Raw genomic sequence first — 27,120 nt, 5'->3', positions numbered from 1 at the left:
TGTTTCAATGCAGGATCATCAGTTGTAACAAATGTACCTCTCCGCTGGGGGGATGATGATGGGGAGACTGTGCATGTGGGGGGTCAGGGGTCATATGGGGAATTTCTGTATCTTCCTTCTGACTTCGCTGTGAACCTAGAACTGCTCTAAAAAACAGGCTTTAAAAAAGAGTGTTTGGGCCCTAGCTGGTTTGGCTCAGTGGATAGAGTGTCGGCCTGCGGACTGAGGGGTCCCAGGTTCGATTCCGGTCAAGGGCACATGCCCAGCTTGCGGGCTCGATCCCCAAGTGGGGGGTGTGCAGGAGGCAGCCAATGATGAGGAGTGATTCTCTCTCATCATTGATGTTTCTATCTCTCTCTCCCTTCCTCTCTGAAGTCAATAAAAATGTATATATTTTTAAAAAGTGTTTGGTACACAGTGAGTTGTCACATATGAATTCAAAATGAAATGGAAAACCTTGAGATTTGTCTCCCTCGCCCCATAATGCTAATTGGTTCTAGAAATTCATGTCATCAATGTCTGAGAAAGCACCCTGCCTGCGAAAAGTGCTTTTTTCAAAAAAATGAATTTAAACATGATACCAAAATTTGAGAATAGATTTTAAAAAACAGGTCATATACTGCAAAGCACTCATTTTAACAATGATGTTTTAAAACCCTGCACAGCCGATCCAGAATAAAGCAGTCAAGGCAACATGATTTTTTTTTTTCTTTTTGTCAGCAATTCCTGGATCTCCTGGCAGGAGATGAAGAAGAACATGCAGTATTACTATGCAACTATTTTCTCTCCCTGGGGAAAAAGGCCTGGCTCATGATGGGCAATGCCATTCCCGAGGTAAGACCGGTGGGCTGGCTCTAACAGAGGCGTGGCGTTGTCTAACAGGGTTGCTATGTTCCAGATCATAAACAGGGCTGATTCTCATCACTGTCTTTTGAGTTGTAAGGAAAGTGGCCCAGAAATTCCCTAATAGGCAGAGAGGACCCGTGATAAGACACAAAATGGTTTTCAGCCGTACCGAGTACCAGGCCCTACACAAGACTTCAGATTTTTTTGGCAAATCTGCATCCTTTCCCACGCAAAGCCCCACCAAGCTCTGCCCTTTGAGTATGAGCCTCTCCTGCCCTTGTTACTAAGAATTCTGACTCCCCTGGTGACCCGGTGTTACCCATGCTGAGAGGAAAGGGGATCAGCGTGTGGCCAGGTTAGAGACCTCTCCTTCCACTCTTGCTGCTTCTACAGGCATCTGCTACTACCCACAGGCAAAGGGAGCAAGGCAGGGACCACAGGAGCAAAGAACGTGAGCAGCTATATTTTGATGTTGTTGTTGTTTTTATTAGACTGGAGACTTCGTGATTACAATTTGTTTCCCCGGCCCAATGCAAATATCCCTACCCTCAGAGCACATTGGGGTAATTCTGGGTACGAGTTTAGGAAATTCACAGGGACTAAAGCAGTTTATCCAAAACATGTTTCAAAAAGAAGCTCTGAGGTCTTGGGGGTCCTTTAGGAATTCGGTAGCACAGGTTGCTGCTGGGCAGGTAGCATCCTGTCTGAATCCTAATCATTCATTCCCCGTCAGTATCTTCCAGATAAGATAGCCTGGCCCCGGGCTGGGAAGTCGCAGGGCCTGGCTTCGAGGCTTTGCACTCCTCCTGGCTGTGTGGCTCTCAGCAAGTCACTTCACAACTCTGAGCTGTATAAGGAAACTGTGAGCGTGAAAGGAAACCATACATGAGCTAAAAATGAATAGATGCTCATTGTAAAACAAAATTCAGTAATAGAGATGTATTCCAGGCTCCAACCCCAACCCCACACCTTCTTCAGTGTAGTCACTGTTAAAAGTTTCATACTTGTCAAATTACCTTTTTGTATTTATATAATTATAAATGTGTATCTAATGTTACTTAATGTATTAGAAAGAGAAGTAGTATTCAGAATGATCAGCCTTCTAAATACTTGAAAGGCAATCTTACTGACTAAAAGGAAAAATGCCGTGAGTGCTTATTTCCACGAATACTGGTTATTCAGCCAATCTGAAGCTATACTGGTTGAGCAACACAACTAATACTCTATTTGTTCACAACATTGCACTAGTAACAGGTGCAAGAATTCTGCAAAAATATGCATCCATCTTATTTCTTAAATCCAGTGAAACCTAGAACTTCAAACTAATTTTTACCATTAGCCATGGATTTTAGATATAATAAATTATTTGTAGGAAGTACTCTCGACCTTAATTGCATAATTAGTGCACTCTTTTAACAGCTGTTTTCCTTTAGGGCCCAACTGCCTATGTGCTAACTCGGGAGCAAAGCCACTACTTAATATGGAACCCCTGCAGTGGACATTTTTATGGACAATTTGATACATTCTGTCCCCTAAAAAGTGTGGGCTGTTTAATAGGTCCTGATAATGTAAGTATTAACATCTCTTCTTAAACACATTTGGCTGACTGTTGCTTTATTTTTTTAATTGACCTACTTATTAAATATTATGTATCTAAATTTATATAAACATACACATTTACCTTTTTTTAATCCTCACCTGAGGATGTTTATTGATTTTAGAGAGAGAGGGAGTGGGAGAGAGAGAGAGAGAGAGAGAGAGAGAGAGAGAGAGAAAGAGAGAGAGAGAGAGAGAAACATCGACCAGTTGCCTCCCATAAGCACTCCAATTGGAAATCGAACCCATAACCTTTCAGTGTACAGGATGTTGCTACAACTAATTGAACCACCCAGCCAGGACTACATATATACCATTTAAAGAAATGCAGTGTCAAGCACAGTTACACAACTGTCTTAAATAAAAGCTTTGGTTGAATTAGTCACCTGACCTGCAAAGAAGCAGAATGTTAAAGGAGTAATATAGGATTCGATTCAGAAGAGCCAAGTTTGTGTCCCAGCTCTTTTCTGTTTATTCTTCCAAAACAGAATTCACAATGCCTAACTCTTAGTGCTTTGGTTTATCATCTGAGAAAATTGAGTTTCTTTCTTTTTTTAAGAGAGATTTTCAGGTACTATCAGGTGATTCTGGCTGCGCCCAGTTTGAGAGCCATTTAATTTTGGAGGGTACTGTATAAAGCAGGAATCTACCTCTCTGTACATACATGCACACATACATTGTGTGTGTGTGCGTGTGCGTGTGTGCATGTATTAATGGTGATCTTGCCTTTTTCAGATTTGGTTTAATATTCAACGATATGATTCCCCACTAAGGGTAAATTTTGATGTCACCAAGCCCAAGCTATGGAAATCTTTCTTTTCAAGAAGTCTTCCATACCCTGGCCTTTCCAGTGTTCAGGTATAATTCTTTTAATAACAATCAAATGTAGACAAAGAAAGTGAAAAATTTGAAGTCACTATACTGGGTAGCCAGATACTTTTTGACCCTTAATTCGACTCCTAGATATTTTTTTCTAAAATATTTGTTTTACAAACTTAGTTGAGCCCAACTCAAAATAAGATATATACCATCATGTCATGAACCAGTATACACTTATGTGAAAGAAAACATTTTGATGTAAGGAGGCTTGTGACATAAGAGAGTATCACAAAAGTTATTCTATGTAATTTTTAATATTCTTTTGTCAATGCACTAAATTAATTTCATAGCATGATCCACTCACAAAGTTAATGAAGAACGGTCCTGGTAATAGATTGCAAGTAGTAAGCATGAGAATTGTTTACCACCACTTTTGTTTGAGAGCTAGGTATGTATGTGTATACTGAGTATATAACATCAAATGTATTTTTACTGTGATCAAACCTTTTAAAAAAAGGATTTAATAAACCCTGCCTTGAGAAATTCTCCCATGTGTACCAAGTGACATACACAAGACTTTTCATAGAAGCAATGTTTGCAATAGCCTAAGAATTGGAACAGCATAAGGATAAATTATGGTACACAATGGAATAGTTTATCATTGTTACACAAATGAATCAATATTAATTTTAGTAAGCATTCTAAAAATGTGTGTTTGCTATTATTACTAAATATTATGTTAAGAGAGAAGAAGCAAGTTGCATACTCACAGCATAAAATTATCACATAGTTTAAAAGCCATGCAAAACAATACAATATATAATTTAGGGATCTGTATGTCTGTAGTAAAATCATGCACACATTTTATTAACTTGCCTATCTCTACTATATAAATATCGTGGGGACAGAAATGTTTATTCATAGCTATATGCCCATCACCTACAAAAGTGCCTGACACACAGTAGGTACTTTAAGTATGTGGAATGAAAGTGTTGGAAGACAAATTTCAAGTCATGGTTACTTCTGTGATGAGAGAGAAAAGAAACTGAGGATGAACGATCATTTATTGGTGATGCTTTACTTAAGATGGGCCATGCATACATTGGCATCGGTTATGCTCTATCTGATTGTCTAAGATTTCATAATTTTTTAAAAAAAGGAGTTAGAAAAGGATATGGAGTATTCAAATTAGGTGTACAAGATTTCTAGAATTTCTGAACTTCATCTTTTACAGCCGGAAGAGCTTGTTTACCAGCGCACAGACAAGGCGGCCGCAGCTGAGCTACAGGACAGGTCACGTGGTGCCGTACATGCACATGCACATGCACTCTGTCCCTGGGCGTGTAATCCCAAACTAGACGATTCTCAGCCTGGGGCCATGTGAAATAATTTGGGCAATTACATTGTAATCCCTGTTTATAGACCCCAAGTACAGATGTGATCTCTAAATCCCCTGGCTCAAAGGAGGCTTTAGCATCAACATGGTGTGGGACAAATAGAAGTAAACTCCGGGACGCTAGGCAGTCCTCCAAAATTCAGCCTCAGATTAGAGTTCAACATCATGTCGTTATGGGTCTTGTTCAGACAGATCATAATCCCCAGCTTACATGCCTCTTTTATCCAATTAGTGGCTTACTGAACTTCAACCAGTTTATAAACCTAAATCATGGCCTGTAAGAACCTATTTGAGTCCCTGTAATCCTTATAATCATGCAAAATAGAACATACTCTCTCAGTTTCACAAATGTGGAAACTGAGGCTCAGAGAGGTCCACATGCTGTTAAGTGTTCAGGGGGCTAGAGATCTGCCAGATGTTCTGACTTCAAAGCCTGTGTGCCCTTTCTATGTATCAAGCTCTGAGCAGCAGCATGTCAAATCACACAAGACTAAACGTGGCCTGGTTTCAGGTATTACTACTAGAAAACACCAATTCACTCTCAAGTTCAAATTTAGATGAAGTCTTGTTTGGGATCCCCACATAGAACAGCTAAGTGCCAAGAAGTTCCTTATCTCTTCTAATAGCTTCAGGGTACTGCAGATTAGCCTCCCACCATCTGTTTCTGCAGGACTGATGAGAAGTACAAGGCAGTTCTTGCTCAGACCATCTTGAAACCCAACCCAGAGGTCGTGTTTTGTGCCAAAATAGAAAGGGATCCCAGAGTTCTGAGCAGCAGGAAGCCGGCGGGGTCCTCACACCTGTGTCTGGTTAGGGGAGCACAAGGGACTTTAGAACTGGCGAGGCCTCAACTCAAATCCCAGCTTCCCTGCCATCATCCTCCTTTATCCTATCTCACTGATCCCTCATAGGTAAAATTGTGACAGTATTGCCCTCCCTCATAGGGTTATTGTTAGGAGTACATAAAAATGTATAAAATGCACTAGCACAGTATCTAGTGAATAAGGGATTAACAAGTGGTAGCTATTTTCTTTCATTCTGTGTTTAAGCTTCACATCCTTTGAACCCAATATCCATCACATCTATACTAATAAAAGGGTAATATACTAATTAGATCAGACATCCATCTGGACATCCTTCCGGACAAAGCCATGGTGGCGGGGGCCGAGGCAGAGGTGGTTAGGGGCGATCAGGGCAGCAGGGGAGGGCAGTTAGGGGCAGCCAGGCTGGCAGGCAGAGGCGGTTAGGTGTGGTCAGGCAGTCAGGCAGAGAGGTTAGGGGCGATCAGGCAAGCAGGCAGAGTGGTTAGGGGTTATCAGGCAGGCAGGCAGAGTGGTTAGGGGTTATCAGGCAGGCAGGTGAGCAGTTAGGGGCCAGTGATCCCAGATTGCAAGAGGGATGTCCAACTGCCAGTCATCCGGACATCCCCCGAGGGGTCCCGGATTGGAGAGGGTGCAGGTCGGGCTGAAGGGACCCCACCCCATGCACGAATTTCATGCACCGGGCCTCTAGTAAACTATAAAAAGGGTATCAAAACTTAAGTTGCAATGATGATGGGTATTTTAAAGGCAGTTTTAAGGCAATTTAGAAAAATAAACCTCATGACTTGAAGGCACTGGGAAGCAATCAATATGGGGCATACACAGCCTACTTGAAGCTCTCAGCATAAACCCCACCCCTTATGCCTAGGTCTAAGTTGTTTGTACATACGTTACCAATGAACGAAGTGATAGAACACTGCATGAAAAATCTTTCGCTGACTGTACTGAATTTAGCTGTCCCCTTTATTCAGTGCTCCCTTTTTTGCATTCCAGTTCAAGCATCTGTTATGGCCCTTAAGAATATCATCCCAAAGTCTACTCCCCATCCCAACCATATACAATCCGTAAGGTCAAGGATCACTGGTTTTAATTTCTGAATCCTCAGGGATTAGCCCCTATTAGGCACCAACTACTCCTAGCGAACAACTCCACCTACAAAAATGTGATTATGTAATCCACCTGAATCCCCACTGCGTGCAAACTGGATTTTTGTCTAAAATGGAAAAGTCAAATCAGCAAAAAAAAAAAAAAAAAAAAAAAATGAAGTTTATGTTTTATAAACAGGATTGAAAAAATACTAAAAGAAAAAGTCATGGACTGGAGGCCACGGCACCTGACACGGTGGAACAGGTACTGCACCTCCACGCTGCGCCACTTCCTGCCTCTGTTGGAAAGCAGCCGAGGGGAGGAAGTAGAAGAGGACCACAGAGCAGAGCTGCTGAGACAGCTGGGGGACTACAGGGTAAGCACACAGTTCTCAACTGAGCCTGTGGATTCCCCGGTTTCAAATGGGAAATTGCTCCTTAACAGGTTTTTGTCATCAAAATTCCTACAATGGCCCATCAGATGAGTGGACAAACAGCTGTGGGACATTTTTTTTTTTTTTTAATTTCAGGGAGAAAGGGAGAGGGAGAGAGAGATACAAACATTAATGATGAGAATCATTGATGGCTGCCTCCAGCATGCCCCCTACTGGGACCACAACTGCAACCAGGGCATGTGCCCTGGCCTGGAATCAAACAGTGACCTCCTGGTTCATAGGTAGAGATAAATGGGCATGGGGCCAGGTGGGTGCTTGGGGGAGTGGGGGGACCACTGTGGGGTGCATTTTCTGACCACTTTACTGTGCATCTGGAGCTGGTACAGAATGGTATTAAATGTAGACTAGAATTGAAAAGTAAAAAGAAAAAAATCCTACATTGCTCTACAAAGCACAGACTAAAAAATATCATTAATAGTTCAAATCTCAGTAATCTATCATTAAGTAGCAGAATACTTTTCAAATAAAAAATACCATTTTATAAGATGATCCTATAAAAATAACATAAAATACATTGCCAGCAAAATAAAATGAAATCATCTAGCTAGTTCATGTTAGACTCAACTATGCATTAAAGGTGAAACCAACCACTCTCAATCAGGTTTCTTAAAACGGTATGATTTTATCCTAATTGTTTTTCATTGCTAATGAAAGTCCTCATTAATAGACAATATATCTTCTCTACTGCCTGTTGGTAGTGCTGAGTAAGAAAAACTAGCAAGCAGTCTCAAATGGAGGCAGTATGCCTTGCTGGACACACAGGGTGAAGCTGAACGTTTAATTTTAGTCACTGACTTTAACATATCCTTTAACTTTTAAGGCCAGGTTTTCAGCCAGATGTTCTCAAGTAACAGAAAACTTATTTCAAGCATCATTTGGCAATAAAAATAAGTTATTGGCTTATTTAAGTAGAAGAGTCCTCCTCCCTGTGATGGCATCATCCTCAAGCTGGCTTTTCTCATGGGAGCACTTGGTTGGAAAGTTCCAGGCAGGGCTCACACCTATTGACAACATGCACACATATTGACAAAGCAGGATAGTGCGTATGAGGGCCAGTATTCCTGGCAAGTTTCCTGAAACTCACGTGGAGAGTCACTGATTGACCCCTCAGAGAATCACTGTGGCCAGGGGGATGGAATGCAACGATTAGCTTAACCTGGGCTCTGGAATTGCATGGGTTACTGGGCAAACCAGGGGATATCAGGAAGAGGGAAGGGAACAGCAGAGGGTGACCAATAGGTGTCTTATATACCAAGTCAACATGCTAGCAACTCACAACAAAAAATACATTTAGCCCCACTCCGTTTTCTCTGGTGCTAATATATAGCTGAACAGAAAGACAGAAATAAATGACTTTGTGATCCAGAGGAAGACTTATTAAGAATATTAAGAATTGCATATTAAGAGGGAAAAAAATAAAATCTTTAAACTTCACTAATGTGTACAAACCTTGTTGTTTTTTCCCTTCAGTTCTCCGGATTTCCTCTTCACATGCCCTATTCTGAACTGAAGCCTTTAATTGAAGCTGTGTATAGCACTGGAGTGCATAATATTGATGTTCCTAATGTTGAATTTGCTTTAGCTGTATATATCCACCCATATCCCAAAAATGTTTTGTCTGTTTGGATCTATGTTGCCTCCCTTATACGTAACAGGTAATTTTTTAATTGTATACTTTTTATATCATGTAAAACTGTAATTAGGATATGAGGATATTTTTAACTGATATTGTTCAATCACCTCAGAAGAAAATATAATTTGCAAATGAAATAAAAATTTTAAACTGTACCCCCCAAAAAGTGTTATTCATTAGTCAGCCTTGTCTCTGCCACTTTGACTCTAAATTCGGTAACTATCACTGTAGGGAGTGGCTATAGAGTTAAGCCTCGGATTGACCTGTGGCAGAGCCACAAACAAGTCCCAGCTTAGAAGGAAGAGCTCTCCTAGCATAATTAAGCTTGACCTTATAGCGCTCCCTAGATCCTTCCTAGGTAGCTAATGGGCTGTGGGAAATACGGCAAGTACTGCCAAAATAAGTGAAACTCACAAGAACATTGTAACTATGTTGACCTTGTTTATCTCTGACTATAAAATAAAGCCTCAGCTCGCCAGCTGGATCTTTTCTGTGTCCCCATCCAGGCATGGGAGATCTGCCAAGCCCCAGCTATATTCTCTTTGTCTGTCTTCTTTAATCCTTCACCACCCCTCCTCAAGTTCACCCTTGGCCATGCTGGCATGGCACATATCACAGTTCCCCCCTTACACTGTGAGCTTCAGACCACCATGCTTTTGTGCTTGCTCACCTCCTACTTGCCCTTCTTTGCCTGTCCAACAGACTATCAATCATACTTTTAAGACCCAGTAAAACAACACAACTTTTCTGATGGAAGGAGGAACAACATTGCAATATATTATTTTTTAACGCTGAATACGTTGTAAGACCATACCCTACAGAAATACTGAGCAACTAGACACATGCACATACACACACACACATACACCCAGTGGATAAAGTAATATAGTATCTTATGGGAGAAAGAGGAATATTTTTAAATATTTAACAAAAGGGAAGTAGTTTTAAAAATTAAGACTTGCAATGATTTCTTAAAAGGGTATGATTTTATCCTAATTGTTTTTCATTGTTAAGAAAAGTCCTCATTAATAGACAATATATCTTCTCTTACTGCCTGTTGGTAGTGCTGAGTGTTCACAGCTGAGTAAGAAAACCCTTGACTTCCAAAAACCTTAGTTGTTTCTCGGTATTCCTGGGGGATTGGTTTGAGGACTACCCCACAAATACGTAAGTCCAAATGCTCAAGTCCCCTATACAAAATGGGGTACATCAATGAACAATTGGAATCCACAGACCTCCAAATGGGGATCAAACATAGTAGAGGAATTTATTGAAAACAATCCATGTATAAGTAGACCCCTGCAGTTGAAACCCAAGATGCTCAAGGGTCAATTGTCCTTAGGGCACTGCCCAGCACTGAGCCTGATGTTTGTCAGAAACCACAAGGTACTTTACATTGTATTCTAAGAATGAAGTTTCAATAGTTCATGAAATCATTCATAAAACCCAAGATAAATTTAAACCAAGTGTATATAGTGTATCATTATTAACCATCCCCTTAAGTTAATTATGCAACAGTGACAATGTATAAAAATTAAATGCAGACTGCTATCTCCCCATGCAATTGGAGGGAAGGTGGATAGTAGAAAAACAGTTCCCACATGACCAGTGCTGACTTGAAGTCAGTTTGGTTCAAGCTTGCCAAGTCCTACTGAATGGTTTGCTAACATCAAGCAGCATAGGCCAAAGCAAAAGGGAGGCACCTCAATTACCTGGAACCCCTGGGGAAATTAGCTGCTAAAATTAATTAATTTAAAAGGATAACAATTAGAGCCAAGGCCTGCAACACCATTTAATCATGATTTTAACTATTTCTCATAATTCTCTCCCCCCCACCCCCCACCCCCCAAAAAAACAGTATACTGTCTTCTGCTTATACGGGAGAGAAACTTTAGTGCTATCTTGGTGACCCAGAGCATGGTTATAGATGAGTAATTTTACCATGCAGTTCACATAACTACAGATAAGTCCAAGTACAGGGTTGGATGGCACTTACTGAAGAAAAATTCTTGTAGTCTGTTTTCTTGAAATAGTCCCTGATGTCAACTATTCAAATAAATTTTATTAAACATTTAGAGAAATAAAAATATAGTAACTATAAAAGTCAACCTTACAAAATAAAACTTCGGTCCCTGTAACTGTTCAATAAGCTCAGATTTCAAGTCCTCTAAGGGAATCAAGAAGTAGCTTAGGCCAGACTAAAGGACAAAGCAAGGCATAAGCAGTACTACATAACTACTTAAGTTTAAGAGCTACAAACTCAAAAAGATGGTCACCTTACACTAAGCTGCCCAGCAAGTAACTAGAGGTGGGCCCATCATTTATTTTGCAATTGTTAGCAGGAACAGAATCAAAATGAGAAACCTCTTAAAGAAAGAAAGGTAAAATTAGATTAGATATCCACCCTTTAGAGCTGATCTTCCCTCAGGTATTTAATTCAAATGTTAGTGAAATTTACAAGCATGTGTGAATTCTCCTTATTTATATGCCCATCAAATGATTCTTCTTTCATCTTTAGAAAACATTATCTAAGATAAAGTTTTCTCTTAGCCTGAACTGAAACTGTCTTCCTACAGTTTGTTTCTCTCCTACACCTCCTATCCCCCAATAAAACAATACCTGGGACCACAAACAGGACTGCAAAACTATTTCCTCTTTCATAGCTTTGCACATATTTTGATGGCATGCCGCCTACTCCTCTCTTCTTGACGTAGAATTTCATACAGCATTAGATATATAAAATGGACTCCGCATGCACCTTTCTGAATTGCAGGTCTCCACTCCCGTTACCTTTTCACATAGCAATTCAAATTTTGACTACTGCATAATTAATTAAAAATAAAAACACCGATTCAGCTCAACAAAATTAGGTATCTGTCTAAAACTGCTTATCAAGGTCAGGATTTCATGAGAGCTAAAATACTTAGTCCTATTTTACCTTCAAGTAAACCTGCACTGAGGTTTATAATGAAATCAAAACACAAAAGACACTTGGTAAAGTCCTCAAAGTAGATTTTATTTATACATTTCTTCAAATGATTGTAGAATTTTTAAAAATCCCTCCCAAATTTGACAATTTAGGAACAGTGGTGGAAACTGGGGTTCTTTGAAGAAAGCAAATACAAATAAACTGGTGCTTTGCTAGCTCACTGAGCAACTGCCAAGAAGCCAATTTATTCCATAAACTTAAGAAACTTATATGTGGGTATGTCTGAATTGGCCTTCTAAGAATTGTTCAAATAAAGGAAACATTATGGAAAACAGGTTGGTTTCCAAAAAGTGCTGTCTTTGAAAATAAAACTTCAGAAGTGTATGTCTGAAAGATCGGCAAAGCTTGGTACAGTGTTTATATAGAAAGAGAACCAATAACCCCCACTGACTTTGAAACTCAAAATAATCTAAAAAATACTTTGAATGGCAAGGCATTAGTGACATTATTTTCCAAGCATTCAATTTAAAAGAAATCTGATAAAACTGTTCTCATCCTCATGAAAAGACCTAATCCCTTTCTAAAACAAAAATATGATTTGCAAGAGAAACAACACTGTACAATTCACTGGTAAATTTTAAGATTTCTGAGGCTGTAAGGATGAGGCCAAAACAAGTCACACTCAAAAAGGATGGTTAACACAAGAAATGTGCTACAAGTAAAGTGCATGAAAGGAAGCCTGCTCAGCTAAATGAAGTAGACAAAGGTCAGAAGTCAAGGGTCATTCGCCAGAGCGGCAGCAGGCTCGAAAACCACACTGCAAATTCTGGCATCCGCTGGCGGTATCAGCATGAGGACCTGTATAAAAACAGAAAAGTGTGAAAGGAGGAATTTCTTAGGGATCACATAAAAATAATCTAGCTTTTATGAGAAAGCTTAAAACATTGATTTTTTTTTTACCAGCAAGCAATGCATTTATAACAAGTAAAATCTCACAATAGGTGTATAAAAATTTATTCTGACATAAACATTGCCAATAGTTTGACTTTAATTAATGTATCCTTCATGGTCCAAAAGCTAAAGGAAAGAAGAAAAATAATATTTTGTCAATATTCTTACAAAATAAAAATCTAAGAAGAAAAAGAGTAACCCACAGACAAGGCTGACAGGCTAGCTTAACAGCTTTCTTATACTCTGAACATCCTTCCAGGAAATATAATAAAGGCAAACACAGCCTTATCTGTAACAGATCAGCTAGAGAATCTAATATTAAGCAATTATAATAAACACTAGAGGCTCAATGTACAAAATTTGTGCAAGGGGCTCGCCCTCGCAGCCGTGGCTACCTGGGCCAGAAGGTCATCCAGATAATCGTTCTGCTGTTTGGTCTAATTAGCATATTAGCTCTTTATTATATAAGATTATATTCAAAAATTTTAAAAACTGTGTAAACATAGGCTTAACATATTTGTCATATTTTTATCTAACATCTGCAGCCAAAATAAATCATATGATTGGGTTAAGTGAAATTATCTTCCAGAATTAAGTACATAAAGAGTGGTTAACTAAATAAACATATTAACACATAAAAAATGTGACTCAATTACAAAGAACAGTGAAACACTTGTGGTATAGCTGACATTTTATCACAGTCACATTATGCTATCCAGACACTAGATAAAAAGACCATTAGGAAACATAGCTGTGAATTAGGAAATATCAAAAAGAGGTATCATGGCACATATTCAAATGTTAATTACTTTGAATGAATCAGTTTCATAAAGGCAGAAAAATGTGGAAAAGCATGTCTTAATTATATTGAAGCCTTTCAGTATATCTGCACTATGAACAAATAAAGAGTAGTTAACAGTTCTTTAATCATCAATCAGAACCAAAAATATTTGCAATTGTGCTATTTAAGGATCATAGGAAAAGTACATGAAATGTAATTTTATTATAGACTTTGTCAAAGGGTTATAATTGAAATATTTCAGTACTCTGGATTGACAACTAGCTTAACCAGAAACATATTTTAAATTAGTTTTGTTTTTTAAAACAACAACCTATTGTGAATGGCCAGTATGCTAATACCAACCTAAGAAAATAACTACTTGCAACTGGACAAGCAGCACACACTTATTTCCCAGAATTTAACTTTTCCCTGTATCCCTGAAATGGCATACACAAAATACAAAGGGCAAATTTCTTAGGATATACAATCAATGAAGCATACCAGTAATGTTCATATATTTCACTATTGAAATGATAATGTACTAGTATCTTTAAGTAAAAAAAAACAAGTAATGAACTTTACAAACATGTGGAACTGCAACGGTTTATCATTTCATTTACTTTCACTTATGTTTAACTTTAGAATGGATGTAGTGCCTGGGGCATGGGGAGCAGGTATAAAAATATACCATTGTATATGAAAGATATTGGGCACAGTTTTATAATTGTTGAAGTCAGTGATACACAAATGCTCATTATATTAGTCCATATTCATAGGTTTAAATTTTTCTAAATCTAAAATTTCTTAAAATCTAAAATTATTTCAAATATAAAACTGAGTTACCACAAGCCCATTTTCATTTAACCAAAATTAAAATCTGTTCTATTTTTAAAATGAGAAGCTGAATGTGTCAAATATTTACAATTCACAAAGTAGCATTTTTGTTAGGATTAGTTTCCCTTAAAATAAGACATAAGGTTAGTCATCTTAACCAAAATCAAATTTCTTAGTACATATTACCAGGTATTAGAAATGCCCAGATAAGGAATCCTATAGTTTGAAATCCTTCTCCCACTGTCAATCTTTGACCTGGTTTTCCAGAAGCTGATACGTTTTCAGCTTCTCTATTTTCAACAACACCCAACCCTCCATGCCACCACCCCTTCTTGCCTTGCTTCACTACCCTCACCCTCGTCTGGTTACTTCCCTGCCTACCAATCACCCAGTGCCTTTCTTCAAGACCCAATCCCTGGTTAGGGCACATGCCTGGGTTGCAGGCTGGATACCTGCAAGGGGGGTGGAGACAACCAATTGAAGTTTCTCTCTCATTGATGTTTCTCTCTCTCCCCCCTCTCTGAAATCAATAAAAACATATTAAAAAAAAAAAATTCAATCCATCGTCCTGCTCTGACACTTAGTACCTGTGATGAAATGCTTGAACTGATGAGTTTTGCAAAAACATATCTGATTATCATTTTCTCAGTATGTAATTCTATTCCAAATTTCTAAAAAAGGAGAAATAAGAGGAAAGAAACATGGAAACTTCATATAATTCTCCAAACTAAAATTCTTCCTAAAATACTTCACCACGATGCCTTTATAGTGAATTCAACAGTGGCCTAGAAAAAACATCATAAACAATGCCTGAAAGCAATGAAAAGTGAGGTCTGCTACCTGTTTTCAAGGGAGAAATAAAGGGGAGCCTTCAAAGGAGCTAATTGGACTGAGGAAGCTATTCTAAAGATCCCTATCTTTCCAAAAACCACACAGGTTTTTACCATCCACCCCAAAAGACAGAGGGGCCCAGCATCCTGTCTCCACGCTGGGTCACTCTTTGCTCTCAAAGGCTACGGGATTGGTAATAGGGATAGTAGTGAAAGAAAAAATTAGCTAGACAGTAATCCAATCCTATTGTCAACTTCTCCTTATTCATCACAAAACAAACTTCTCACTCACACTGGTGTAAAATGTGCCCCTCCCTCAAATACTTTCACTAGAATATAGGGGTTTCAATGGGATTCTAAGTGAATACTAGAGTAAATAGAGGGAAGTAATATGTCAGTGTTTTCAATGTGAAGGTAGGAAGCATATGGGTATGTAAACAATAACTGTAACAGTAACAGCAATCCCATCATAAGGTCAATGACAGAGCAGGTGTCTGGTCCTAACAATCCATCAAAGCGATGCCATCCATGAAGAGACTGTACACTGTTGATGGCCTAGGGCAAAAATAAGTGAAGACAACCACCATCTTTAACTTGGATTAGTCTCATATTGTAGGAAAATGGGAGAGTAACAATTTCCAAAGCCTGGAAATAGTAAGCAATGTTAACAGTAAGACCTTTAAACATCACAGAAGGACTGTTCAGAAAGGGAATAAATGGACAACAGAAAAAGTGCAGCAGCATTGGAAAAAAAATATGACTAAGATATGTTATCTGTAGTTATTTACCCAAACTTTTTATTGAATGATTTGTTTTTCCTTGATATTAAATATCTTACTTATACTGTATATCTGCACTTACCTTCACTTACCTTTAATTCCTCTTTAACTTAAATTAGAAACGTAAGAGCAAATCATCTGAGACTGTCATCTCCAAAACTATAATCTAATCTATCTTAATTCATAAATTACACATATATTGAAATGCAAATCAGTATAAAAAGTTTATTTACTGTCATTGTTCAGAGTTCTAAAACTATGCAATTCCATTTAACACTTCTTAAATGACATCTTTTAAATATTATGGCTAAGAAGTCTTCTTTTATATTTAAATCTTAACTTCATCAATCAAATAAATTTAAATGTTATGAAGAATCATTCAGAAGAATAAAAAATGGCATTTTATAGCAATGTTTAGTACAGTGTCTGTCTCCCAGTAGGTATTGTTTAAATATTTTATTACTAGCCCTGACTGGTTTGGCTCAGTGGATAGAGTGTTGGCCTGCAGACTGAAGGGTTCCAGGTTCCATTCCGGTCAAGGGCATGTACCTTGGTTGCGGGCACATCCTCAGTGGGGAGTGTATGGGAGGCAGCTGATCAATGTTTCTCTCTCATCAATGTTTCTAACTCTCTACCCCCTCCCTCTCTGTAAAAAAATCAATAAAATGTATTTAAAAAAAATAAATATTTGATTACTAAATTACCTTCTGCAAAATCTCTGCCTGTGTTTCTGAAACAGATCGTTCTGTCTTATGCATCACTTATTATTTAGATAATGAATATCATTTATTAGTATTTACTTCTTTTACTTAGTAACCTGGTATTTATGTAAACTTTCTTTTGACAAAAAACATAATTAAATGTGGCTCTCAAATATTTAAAACATTTGTCATCTAAGTATGCTCCTTATTGTTCTAAGATCATGTATAAGCATATTAGCTACTTTGAAAAATTATAAAAATAATAATAAAAAGGGGCCCCCTAAGCAGTTACTAACTATTTACTGTACAAGTTGGGCTATAGTGAAAGATACTGGACCATCGTGTCATCCTGCAATACTGGATGCAATGTAACTTTATTCTAACACTTTCTAGGCTGTCCATGTCTAATTTTTAAGAAAAAGATTACATCAGAGCAGCTGGCTGGAATTCTGGAATACAAGTTAACATGACAAGTCACCCTATTATCTTTAAAAGGTTTCAATTTCCCCACATCATGCTCCTTTTAAGAAGCTGTAAAAAGATACTTAATATTAGATTATATAAGCACTGTTAATTTCCTTCCACATCTTTCAAAGTCAGATGTCTTCATTAAATTTCATTTATTGAAAATTACCATTCACTTATCAAAAAAAAAAAAAGAAAATCTAAAATTCAACAAAGAAATGTAGCAGCTCCTTCAGAACACTTTAAAATGTATATATTCAAACCCAGTTGAGATTAAAAGAATTTTAACATCCTAACAAAGTGCAAAAGATTTTAAATATTTTATCCCATCATGTAAATTATTTCAAAAAGTTTATAAAATTACACACAAGAAACAAGTAGGCAGATCATAAAAATGAACCAAGACCAATCTACCCCACCCCATAACTTCTACATACCCAAAAATAAATATAATAAATTAGGTTGTGATTATTCCCACAAGCATAACCTATGCTGAAATCATTATGGACAATTCAAGTGCAACATACATTGTTTTTCTTATAAAAATAATTGTTTTTATTATATTTCACAGTATACTATGTACTTTAGGAAGTATAATACTGTACCTACAATAACATAACTGTACATTTAAAAAATATCTCCCTTCTCAAACTCACTGCATCCATACAAGAGGCAAGTCTTTCACTTTAGCAATCATGCTTTGTTTTTGTACACTTGGCAGGTTGCAACTAAAATTTTCACCATTCCTTGATTATACACCAATGGCAACAAAGAGTCAAGAAATGCTCCAACTTAGTGTTGCTATTTCAAGACATGAAAGGTCATCTCCTGCATCACCAATGTGATTCCAGAAATAAGAGAGCTGCTATCTCCTGTCTCTTCATATATATTTTAAGGAAAATAGCAGATTTACTAACTACCTACTGGTATGTAATTAAAGAAGAGACCACTCCTCTAGCCTTCCTAGCTCCTGTCCATCGTTCTGCCTGAAAGAAACTCAGTTGATGTTCCCATCATCTTAAGACGAATCAGGCTCAAACAACAGTATATGGTGTAAAAGACAGGTGCATAGGAGATTTGAATCATCTAAATTTGTTCCAGTTATAAATACAGAAAGCTGAAATGTTTACTAATACCTGAAGAGCAGCTTTGTATGCTTTTGGGAATTTTAGTCTCTACGAGTGAATATCATCAAATGCTCAAAAGGGCACTGACTATATTTTGCAAAAGCATAGGGAACAAGCCCACTGCAGGGTAGGAATAGGCTTAAAAATCAAAACAAAAATTAAGAAGTGTTTACCTGATGATTGTTAAAAGTAGATTTAGGAATCAATCTTAAAAATACTATGAGAATGGATCCCTGAGGAATTCACTTTACCAATGTCCTTTTCCTACTGCATTTTATAAACTTGTCCCACTAGAAAACTGTCTATCATGCCTAAGAAATCAATATATCTAGACCATCAATACATCCAAATTGTTAATGAGTGCTATATCATTCTAGAAGAAGTGCCTAAAACTTTATATGACTAAACTACTACATATCTCAAAAATATGCCAGAATGGATATTTGAAATATCTGTAAAAACAAATTACTTTTAGAGGACCTAATTAAGGAAAACATGTGATTTTTAAAATTTTATCAAATATAAAGGACTAAATCTGAAAAATAAAACAGTCTGGGAATTAGAATCTAGAAAACTAAACAGAAACCCTAAGAAAGATCCACATTATTAAAAATTTTTAAATCAATTCCTTCAAAATTATCTCATTGATAAAAAAGCATTACCGTTAATGTTGTCACAGTAGTAAAAGTATTCATCATTTAGAGAAGGACATGCTGAAACCAAATCCTGCAGGCCTGCACCAGTTACAGTAAGACAACCAGAGAGATTTAGGTGCTCCAAATAAGGCAGCCCTCCTCCCAGAGTCAAAACCCTGCAAGAGAATCAATCCAGCAATTACAATATGTTAATCTATGTAAACTAAATATTCCATTCCAATGGCACACTAGGCCTCTATCAATAGACCATTTCATTTGGTAATGAGAAAAATTAAAAATTTCCATAAAGCATAACTAACCTCATTCCTTAGACAGGGATACATTGAACTGTGTAAATGTTTGTTTATAATTGAAATTAAGTTGGTTGTCAAAGTAGGCTGTTTTAAGTTCTGTTAACTACATTCCCAAGGTAACAACTAAGAAAATAACTATAAAAAAAACACAGAGAAGGGGAAAAACGGGAATCAAATGGTACATTATATACATAATTTTAAATGTAAACCAAACACTTCTATTAAGATGCAGAGATTAGCAGACTGGATTAAAAAAATATGATGCATCTATATGCTCTCTCTAAGAGACCTCACTTTAAATGCAAAAACACAAAAAGAGGTTAAATGTAAAAGCATGAGAAAAAACATAATCCATACAAAAAGTAACCAAAAGAGAGCCAGGTGGCTATCCTATTGTCAAACAAGAGACCTTAAATTTTTAAAAAAGGTTACGAGAGACAAAGAAAAATATTATATATTGATATAAGGTTCACTAAACCAAGAAGATATAACAATTATAAACCACACACACACACACACACACAAAACTGAGATGAATAAAAACAAAAACACAACAAACCAAAGCTGCTGGGATGCACCAAAAAGAGGGCCAAGAGCAAAATTTACGGCTGTAAACACCAACATTAACTATGAAGATCTTAAACCTAACTAAACACCTTAACGAATTAGAAAAAGACCAAGCATAAGCTAGTAAAGGAAAGAAATAATAAAGACTACAGGAAAAAATTTCTTAAATAGAGAATTTATATATATATATAAAAGCCTAAGCAACTGAATGAACGACCAGTTGCTATGACGCGCACTGACCACCAGGGAGCAGATGCTCAATGCAGCAATTCTGCTGGTAGTAAGTGTGCTCCCACAGCCAACCTCCCGCGTCCCTCCCCCTGGCCGGCCCCAATCGGCCCCTATTATCGGCCAGGCTAAGGGACCCCACTTGTGCACGAACTTATGCACCAGGCCTCGAGTACAAAAATAATAACAAAAAATCAATGAGACAAAAAATTGGTTCTTTGAAAAGGTCAATAAAATTGACAAAAATTTTGCTAGACTGCCTAAGAAAAAAAGAAAGAGGGCTCAAATTATCAGTCAGAAATGAGAATTGGGACATTACTACCAATTTTACAGAAATAGAAAAGATTATGAATGGCACCATAAAAAATTATATGCCAACAAATTGTATAACCTGAATGAAATAGACAAATTCCCTAAAAACACAAAAAGCAAACTGAGTTAAAAAAAGAAAATCAGAATAGACCTATATAACAAGGAGATTGAATATGGTAGATATATTTTCTTCTCTGTTACAAGTAAAAATTCTTATCGTATTCATGTTTATATCCACTAAAACATCACAGAAAATGTGTTGTAGGCATTTGCTAAGTATTTATAAAACATTTTAATTTATGTGCTTCCAATATATCACAAAGTATTTGAAGTGACTGACATGAAACTTCATGCTGAAGTTACAATGTTCCAACACTTTAAAGTAAGACAAATCTTGGTTAACTTTTTTGGATAAATAAATCAGCGAAAAGGCATGACACTTAAGATTCAAAATTTCTATTTCATTTGAGAATGAGAACATGTCCATTTCCTAATACTTTGCAATTGATTACTTACCTGAGACCATGGTCTGTGATCTGATAACACCCAGACAGACTGAGAAACAGAAGTACACGTCCAGTCTCTTGATCAGATTTTTCACTCCCAGAGTAGATTAAGTCCTTTTCCCTAAGCAAGCTAGTCCTTGATGCCTTTCCACACAATGCAGAAGACTCCGGGAGTGCTGACATAGTTCTTAGAGCTGTTCCTGTACAACAAAATGAATGACCACAATATGCAAAGGCTGGAGAAGCACAATGCTGCTGCCAACAGACACTAGTCCTTAGTCCAACAATATCTTTACTGTAACAGCCAGAGGAGGAACAACTCAAGTTGGATGCTGTCTCCATTACACAAAGACTTTCCACATTTCTATGTCTCCATTCAACAGCATCTTCAATATCGGCCAGGTCTTCAGCATCCAACATCCACACATAAGGAGAAGTGAAATTCTCAGAAGAAACAGGCTTAGTCCAGGGGTTTTCATTATCTATTTCTTCTCCAATAGCCTTGTTAGTTAAATCTTGCAAACAAGCATACTGTTTGGTGGACTGCATGTTAATGTCTTTATTTTTCCATGTAGTCGAAGTAACTTTGCTTGTAGACAAAAGGCCATTCTGATGAGATGTCAGAATTCCAAGAGCTCTAGAAATCTTCTCTAAAGCCACATCTGTGATTTTTTCACATCCAGACAGATCAAGATGCCGAAGACTCTGGCAGCATCCAAGCCAAGACCAACTATAATTAAGAGGTTACAAGACTATTAGTGGATATTGTTAAATTCTTCAAAAGCATTTGACTATTACGTAAGTATATAAAAAACAAAAGAATATGTAATAACTTAATCAATAAAAAAACTTAAAAAAATACGAAAAAAAAGAGAAAGACTAATATAATCAAACATTTACTGAATGTATACTGTCAGGCACTATTTTAGATGCTAGAGATACAAAAACACAATAAGAGAAATTAGGAAATAAGAATATTTAACCTAAGAGAAGGTTAGGAGAGGAGAAGACCTAGTTTATTTTACTGAAAAGTAACCAGTAAAGGAGAGCCTGTATACACATTAAAAAAAAAAAAGAGAGAGAGAGAGAGTAACTAATGATTAATGCAGGAAGATCCAGAAGAAACAAGCTCTAGGAAATGGTAGAGCATTAGCTTTAGCCAGAGAAGAATACACATCTCCCTCTGCAATGGAGAGAGAGGTGCTGATATAAATGCGAGGATAAAAAAAAAGGAAAGTGAGATAGAGGGAGAAGGAAATTGGAAGCATCCAAAGAAGTAAAATCTGTGAAAGTGTACCTTGAAGGAAGTGTTACAATTTCAGAATAAATATGAAGAATTGTATGAGGGAGCCTTGCCAAATGTTACTAGGAACCAACCAAAATAGAAAACATCTTAAAAACAATAGTGCATGGCAAGGCTCAGAAGCCTAGACAAAGCGCAGGTTTATAAAAATGACAGGATGATGCAGATTGGAGTTTTGGATCAACTGGGACCTGACAAGAGGCAAAGAACTGGAGGTGCTATCAAATTACAACCACTCATGACTCAGAGTTGACAATAAAAAATAATAGTATGGCCAAAACCGGTTTGGCTCAGTGGATAGAGCGTCGGCCTGCAGACTGAAAGGTCCCAGGTTCGATTCCAGTCAAGGGCATATACCTGAGTTGCGGGCACATCCCCAGTGGGGGATGTGCAGGAGGCAGCTGATCTATGTTTCTCTCTCATCGATGTTTCTGACTATCTCTCTCCCTTCCTCCCTGTAAAAAATCAATAAAATATATTTTAAAAAATAGTATGATTAAACTATAATTATGCAAATAAGGAACTACAGAACAATTCTACAAATTCATAGTTATAAATCATATTTAAATATTTAAAAACAACTAACCTGTCAAATGCAGAATCTGAAATGTCAGTTTGGGTGAGATCAAGATGCTCCAGATTAGGACAGAGCTCTAAAATCTGCCTCACCTAAAGGGGGGAAAAAGTCACTATGAAGATCTACACACTTTTCATTAGACAAGAGGCAGGTGACTTTTAGTGACATAATCCAAAGGTTCTCAAACATTTGTGCATGGAAAAATCACTTCAAATCTGCATTGCCTGTTCATGGTGACCAGTGTCACCCCAATCAACTTAATAATTTTTTTTTAAAAATCTGCATTGCCAATATATATGTTGGCTCAAACCCCAGAAAATCTATTTTAGTAGCGTGAGTTTAGACCCAGGAAATTTACATTTTTAAGGAATATCCAAGGAGATTTTGATGTAGGATGTCACAAAAAACATTTTTATAAAACAGAGATTTAATATCCTTTGCCCACCTGACCATGCCTCACATACTATCTATATATATAAAAGGCTAACATGCAAAGTGTCCCCTCGGGAGTTTGACCGGGAGACTGGGAGTTCGATTGCTCGCTAAGATGTGTGCTGACCACCAGGGGGCGGCATGAAATGAAGATAGGCCCTGGCTGGTAGCCAGGGAAGAAAGGCCCTGGCCAGCAGCCAAAAGGCCCCAATCAGCCCTGATCGCCAGCCAGGCCTAGGGGCCCTACCCGTGCCATGAATTTCGTGCACCAGACCTCTAGTAATCACATAAAATTGGACTTCATCACTTAACATTTGTAAAACTAAATAAACTGTTTAACCTCTCCTAGTCTCTGCATCCTTTTGTAGAATGTGTAGACAATGATATCTATATACAAAGATTAATGTGAGAACTGAAATGAAATCATGTAAACATCAGCAGTATATGCCTACTCATGGGAAGGAACTCTCATGGGTAAAGTGCATTTTTTCCTTAATTAAACTCAGGAATAAGCAAACCAAATTTCGATCATTGCTAGTTTTTATTAATACCCAATTAGTGCTAATTTATACATACCATTTTGCTGGAAACTGCAGAGCTGTATGCTAATACTAGAGTTTTTACAGAAGTACCAACATATGGCAGAACATTATGAATTAAGCCATGGAGTAAACGTTTTTCCGTTTGTGCAATGCTGATAGCAATCGATTCCTCTGCAGACTCTTCTGTAAAATAAATTCAAAAATCTAAGAACTTGATATACTAATTATAATTAGGCTACTCATGGAATCACCAACATTAAATATTAAATACTCTTTGCTATCCTTAAACTCCCCTATGTATGCAAAGCAAGTTAAATGGACAAAGTCTCACTCCCCAGGACTTAAATGTTTAACTGGTCCGGCTTCAATTAAAAATAGGTGAAAGAAGAAAAATAAAGGTTTACAATGAGAATAAAGGGAAGGTGTGTTTTTTTCATATATGGTATTTCAAGATTGAAGGTAATTTTGATATCAAGATAGGCAGCAAAGGAAACAAAAAAATAACTCCAGTTTCAGGCACTGAAAACAGCTTTAGGAAAAAAACTTTGAATACTTGAAGAATATTAGGAGTTCTTTAAGAGAATATAGGACACCAAAAGAAAAACGAACCATAATAAAAGTAACATTAGTTATTTTACCCAAATAAAAGGGACATAGAGCTGGAAGAGATTTGAAACAATTAAGTTAGCCTTGTCATAATAAATCAAGCAAAGTAAAGTACCTTAGGGTTTTTAAGAAGTTAAAAATGAGCATGGCTTTTGATTTTTGCTTAATAATTTCTGCAGAACTTGGATGATTACAACAGGATGCACTACTGTAACAACAAACACAACAAAAAAAACTGCAAACTTCAATTTGATATAAGAAAAAAAACACTACAATAAAAAGAATGAACTAATAATTTTATCACCTTTCTCAGGATCCTATTGTTATTATGCTTACCTGAAGACCTAACTTAAATGCCTCTAAATATAAACCAATTTATACACACACACACACACACACACACACACACACACACACACACACACACATATATATATTAAGGAAGTATCATTAAAACAAACAAACAAAATCATTGTAGCTGACAAAAGGAATATAAGCAGAAAGAATAAATCTGAATTTGTAACTAATGGTTCCATGTTTACAGATATTATCTTAACTCTTCCTTTAGCCAGACATAATATATATGGATAAAAATGACTTTTAATTAAACCTATTTATTCTGCTATACTTTTATTCACAAATGAGTCTTCTTTCTGTTGCCCTCTCCATCTAAATGTGTTGTACTGTTTACTATGAAATCTTAAAAAAAATAAAATAAACATCCTACAAGAACATTAACTTCTATACAGCTAAGCTGAAAAAGTACTAACATAAATGGTAGTTTAGTCTTAGATCCACTAAATAACTGGACATATTATCTTAAAAAGGGCTTGACCTTATAGTCTTAACTGTTCCCTTTCAATACATAGGAAAACAACAGCCTTCACTTTAGCTATCTTCAAATGTTGAAGAGCAAACAGTTTGGTAAAGCCTTTAAAACTAAACATAGATATTATGAATTAATTTTCTAGGACAGATAAATCAAGTTTTCCCTAATGTGACATCTGCGTAAAGACCTTACCTGCTTGAGGTCTTTGCTCAAATTTCTCAGGGGACCGGACCTTAATTAATCACTTTATTTAAAATCATAATTTCTTTTCTCTCTTCCTGGCATTCTTGCCTTTTTATTTTTCTCCACAGCATTCAACACTATCTAATATAGAATATATTTTTGCCTGCATTTATTATCTGCCTACCCTCTCCAAATTTTATCCTAAACAAGGCCAGAGAGTCCACCCTCCTCCATTTTGTTCACTATTAACCCCGGGCTCAGACAGTACCTGCAACGGGATAAGCACATCACCAAATCTAACTGGAACAGACCTCTTTCTCCCTTGTTCCTTATGTCGTATCTTGCAAATGCTCAAAACTATACCAAAAAGGGGCACCTTCATTTCATAAAAATAAACTTGCTGCTGAAAGAATAACCTTTAACTTTATAGTCCTTACTTTCCACATTTAGTTCTTTTGCCAGACCAGCTTACTACTTTTTAAGTGGACAACTTATAAATAAAAATTTCCTACAGGTCCAGTTTTACCAAGTAGAACAGTATCTTATCTGTTATTTTTTTACTATTTCATCATCTTTTAGTAATTATTATCTGAATAATATCTAAGACAAACTTTGTTTTTCTCCTTTCCCAAATAGCATATTTCTGCACCTCTATTAAAATGCATTTTTCATTATTTACAGTGAATTAAGAATCATGTATTCTAAGTTCTCACCTGTGAGTACTTTAAGGGTAGAAAATAAAGTCTTATTCACCCATGAATTCTTTCACAGTGCTTAATGAATGGCTACACTAGTTAGTCCCTTACAATTTGCAAAGAATTTTTACAGATTACTTCACAATTCTACAACCATGTGAGGCAAGCAGCATAACTATTTACAAATGAAAAAACAGGTTCATATAGGCTGGATAAACAGTGATGGAAGGAGACTTGACTTGGGGTGGTAAACATACAATATACAGATGATGTATTATAGAACTAATAATATAGTTATGTTAACCAATGTCACCCCAATAAAGTAAAAAAAAGAAAAAACAGATTCGACAGCTTCATGCTCCTTCCTCTGGGCCACAGATGACTCAATAAATACTACGGAATGACCAAATGAGCACATTTAAAAACACACATTGTAAACTTCAAAGCATTATCATGAATGTACATTATTTAAATAAGAAGAATAACCAGCATTTTCTGATTAAGGTATTTAAATATAAAAACATATGTAACACAATCTTATACACACTAAAAAAATTACTTCAAACAGAATACATTTTAAATTTGCTGATTATTCCTTCAAATTTTAAAAAGTAGTAGGCTTAAAAATATGTTTCTTTAGAAAACATTAAATACGTAAATATTATCATGGAAATTTACATTTGAATATAATATTTAATAGACTGATTTAATATAATATTAATTTACTCATTTAACATAATATGAATTATTAAAGCACCATGTAATAATTTTATTTCCAAACAGAGCTTACCAGATTCATCTATATCGGCATCTTCGTCCCATTCCTGAAAAGCACGACTTTCATCCTTTCTACTTTTCACCCATTCCTCATCAGGTTCAGTATCAAGTTCAGTTGCAGGGCCACTATACCAGTCACCTATTCAACAAATAAACAAGAAAAAAATAAGATTAGATTGACTACCATTACAAAAAAAGTAACCTATTTATAATAAAAATCTCTACACACACATGAGCCCCAGGCAATGGGCCAGCTATTGTTAGAAATATTCAGTTATGGTTAAAAAAATTACACTTTAATAAGCAAAGGATTCAATTTCAGACATGCTAAAAAGAACAATGAAAAATAATTATCAATAATCTTACTGGCAATTTTAGAAATCACTGAAAACCACCTAACTTTTTCCCCTACAGAGGCTTCACACTGGCTCTGGCAATATCTCCATTATAACGACAGCTAATAAACAAAAGGAAGCAAGACTTTCTGCTGAGTAGTGGATTAGTCAGCAACTCAGAAGGAGGTAGGAACAGAAGTAAACAGGTCAGATTAAGGTAAAGTAAGCCAT

The 27,120-nt window shown here is 36.6% G+C and overlaps 2 protein-coding genes across 3 annotated transcripts in view; one reads left to right on the top strand and one right to left on the bottom strand.

Annotated features, from left to right (window-relative positions):
- Positions 1 to 9,184, top strand: part of CC2D2A (coiled-coil and C2 domain containing 2A) — a 78,679-nt gene extending 69,495 nt beyond the window's left edge. The window contains exons 33-38 of the mRNA XM_081101255.1: positions 721 to 834; positions 2,280 to 2,414; positions 3,178 to 3,300; positions 4,496 to 4,554; positions 6,763 to 6,940; positions 8,489 to 9,184. Of these exons, the coding sequence (XP_080957381.1) occupies positions 721 to 834; positions 2,280 to 2,414; positions 3,178 to 3,300; positions 4,496 to 4,554; positions 6,763 to 6,940; positions 8,489 to 8,677 (798 nt within the window). The 3' untranslated portion in view covers positions 8,678 to 9,184. The remainder of the gene's footprint in view (positions 1 to 720; positions 835 to 2,279; positions 2,415 to 3,177; positions 3,301 to 4,495; positions 4,555 to 6,762; positions 6,941 to 8,488) is intronic.
- Positions 9,185 to 11,646: 2,462 nt separating this feature from the next.
- Positions 11,647 to 27,120, bottom strand: part of FBXL5 (F-box and leucine rich repeat protein 5) — a 33,112-nt gene continuing 17,638 nt past the window's right edge. For both annotated transcript variants that reach the window (XM_081101230.1, XM_081101231.1), the window contains exons 6-11: positions 26,568 to 26,693; positions 23,499 to 23,647; positions 22,500 to 22,582; positions 20,621 to 21,340; positions 18,711 to 18,859; positions 11,647 to 12,438 (exon numbers count right to left, since the gene is read on the bottom strand). In XM_081101230.1, the coding sequence (XP_080957356.1) occupies positions 12,362 to 12,438; positions 18,711 to 18,859; positions 20,621 to 21,340; positions 22,500 to 22,582; positions 23,499 to 23,647; positions 26,568 to 26,693 (1,304 nt within the window). In that variant the 3' untranslated portion in view covers positions 11,647 to 12,361. The remainder of the gene's footprint in view (positions 12,439 to 18,710; positions 18,860 to 20,620; positions 21,341 to 22,499; positions 22,583 to 23,498; positions 23,648 to 26,567; positions 26,694 to 27,120) is intronic.

Source organism: Myotis nattereri, assembly GCF_964212035.1.
Source record: "Myotis nattereri genome assembly, chromosome: 1".
Taxonomy (NCBI): domain Eukaryota; kingdom Metazoa; phylum Chordata; class Mammalia; order Chiroptera; family Vespertilionidae; genus Myotis; species Myotis nattereri.
Note: the sequence above shows the minus strand (reverse complement) of the source record. Positions and strands in the feature narration are given on the sequence as shown.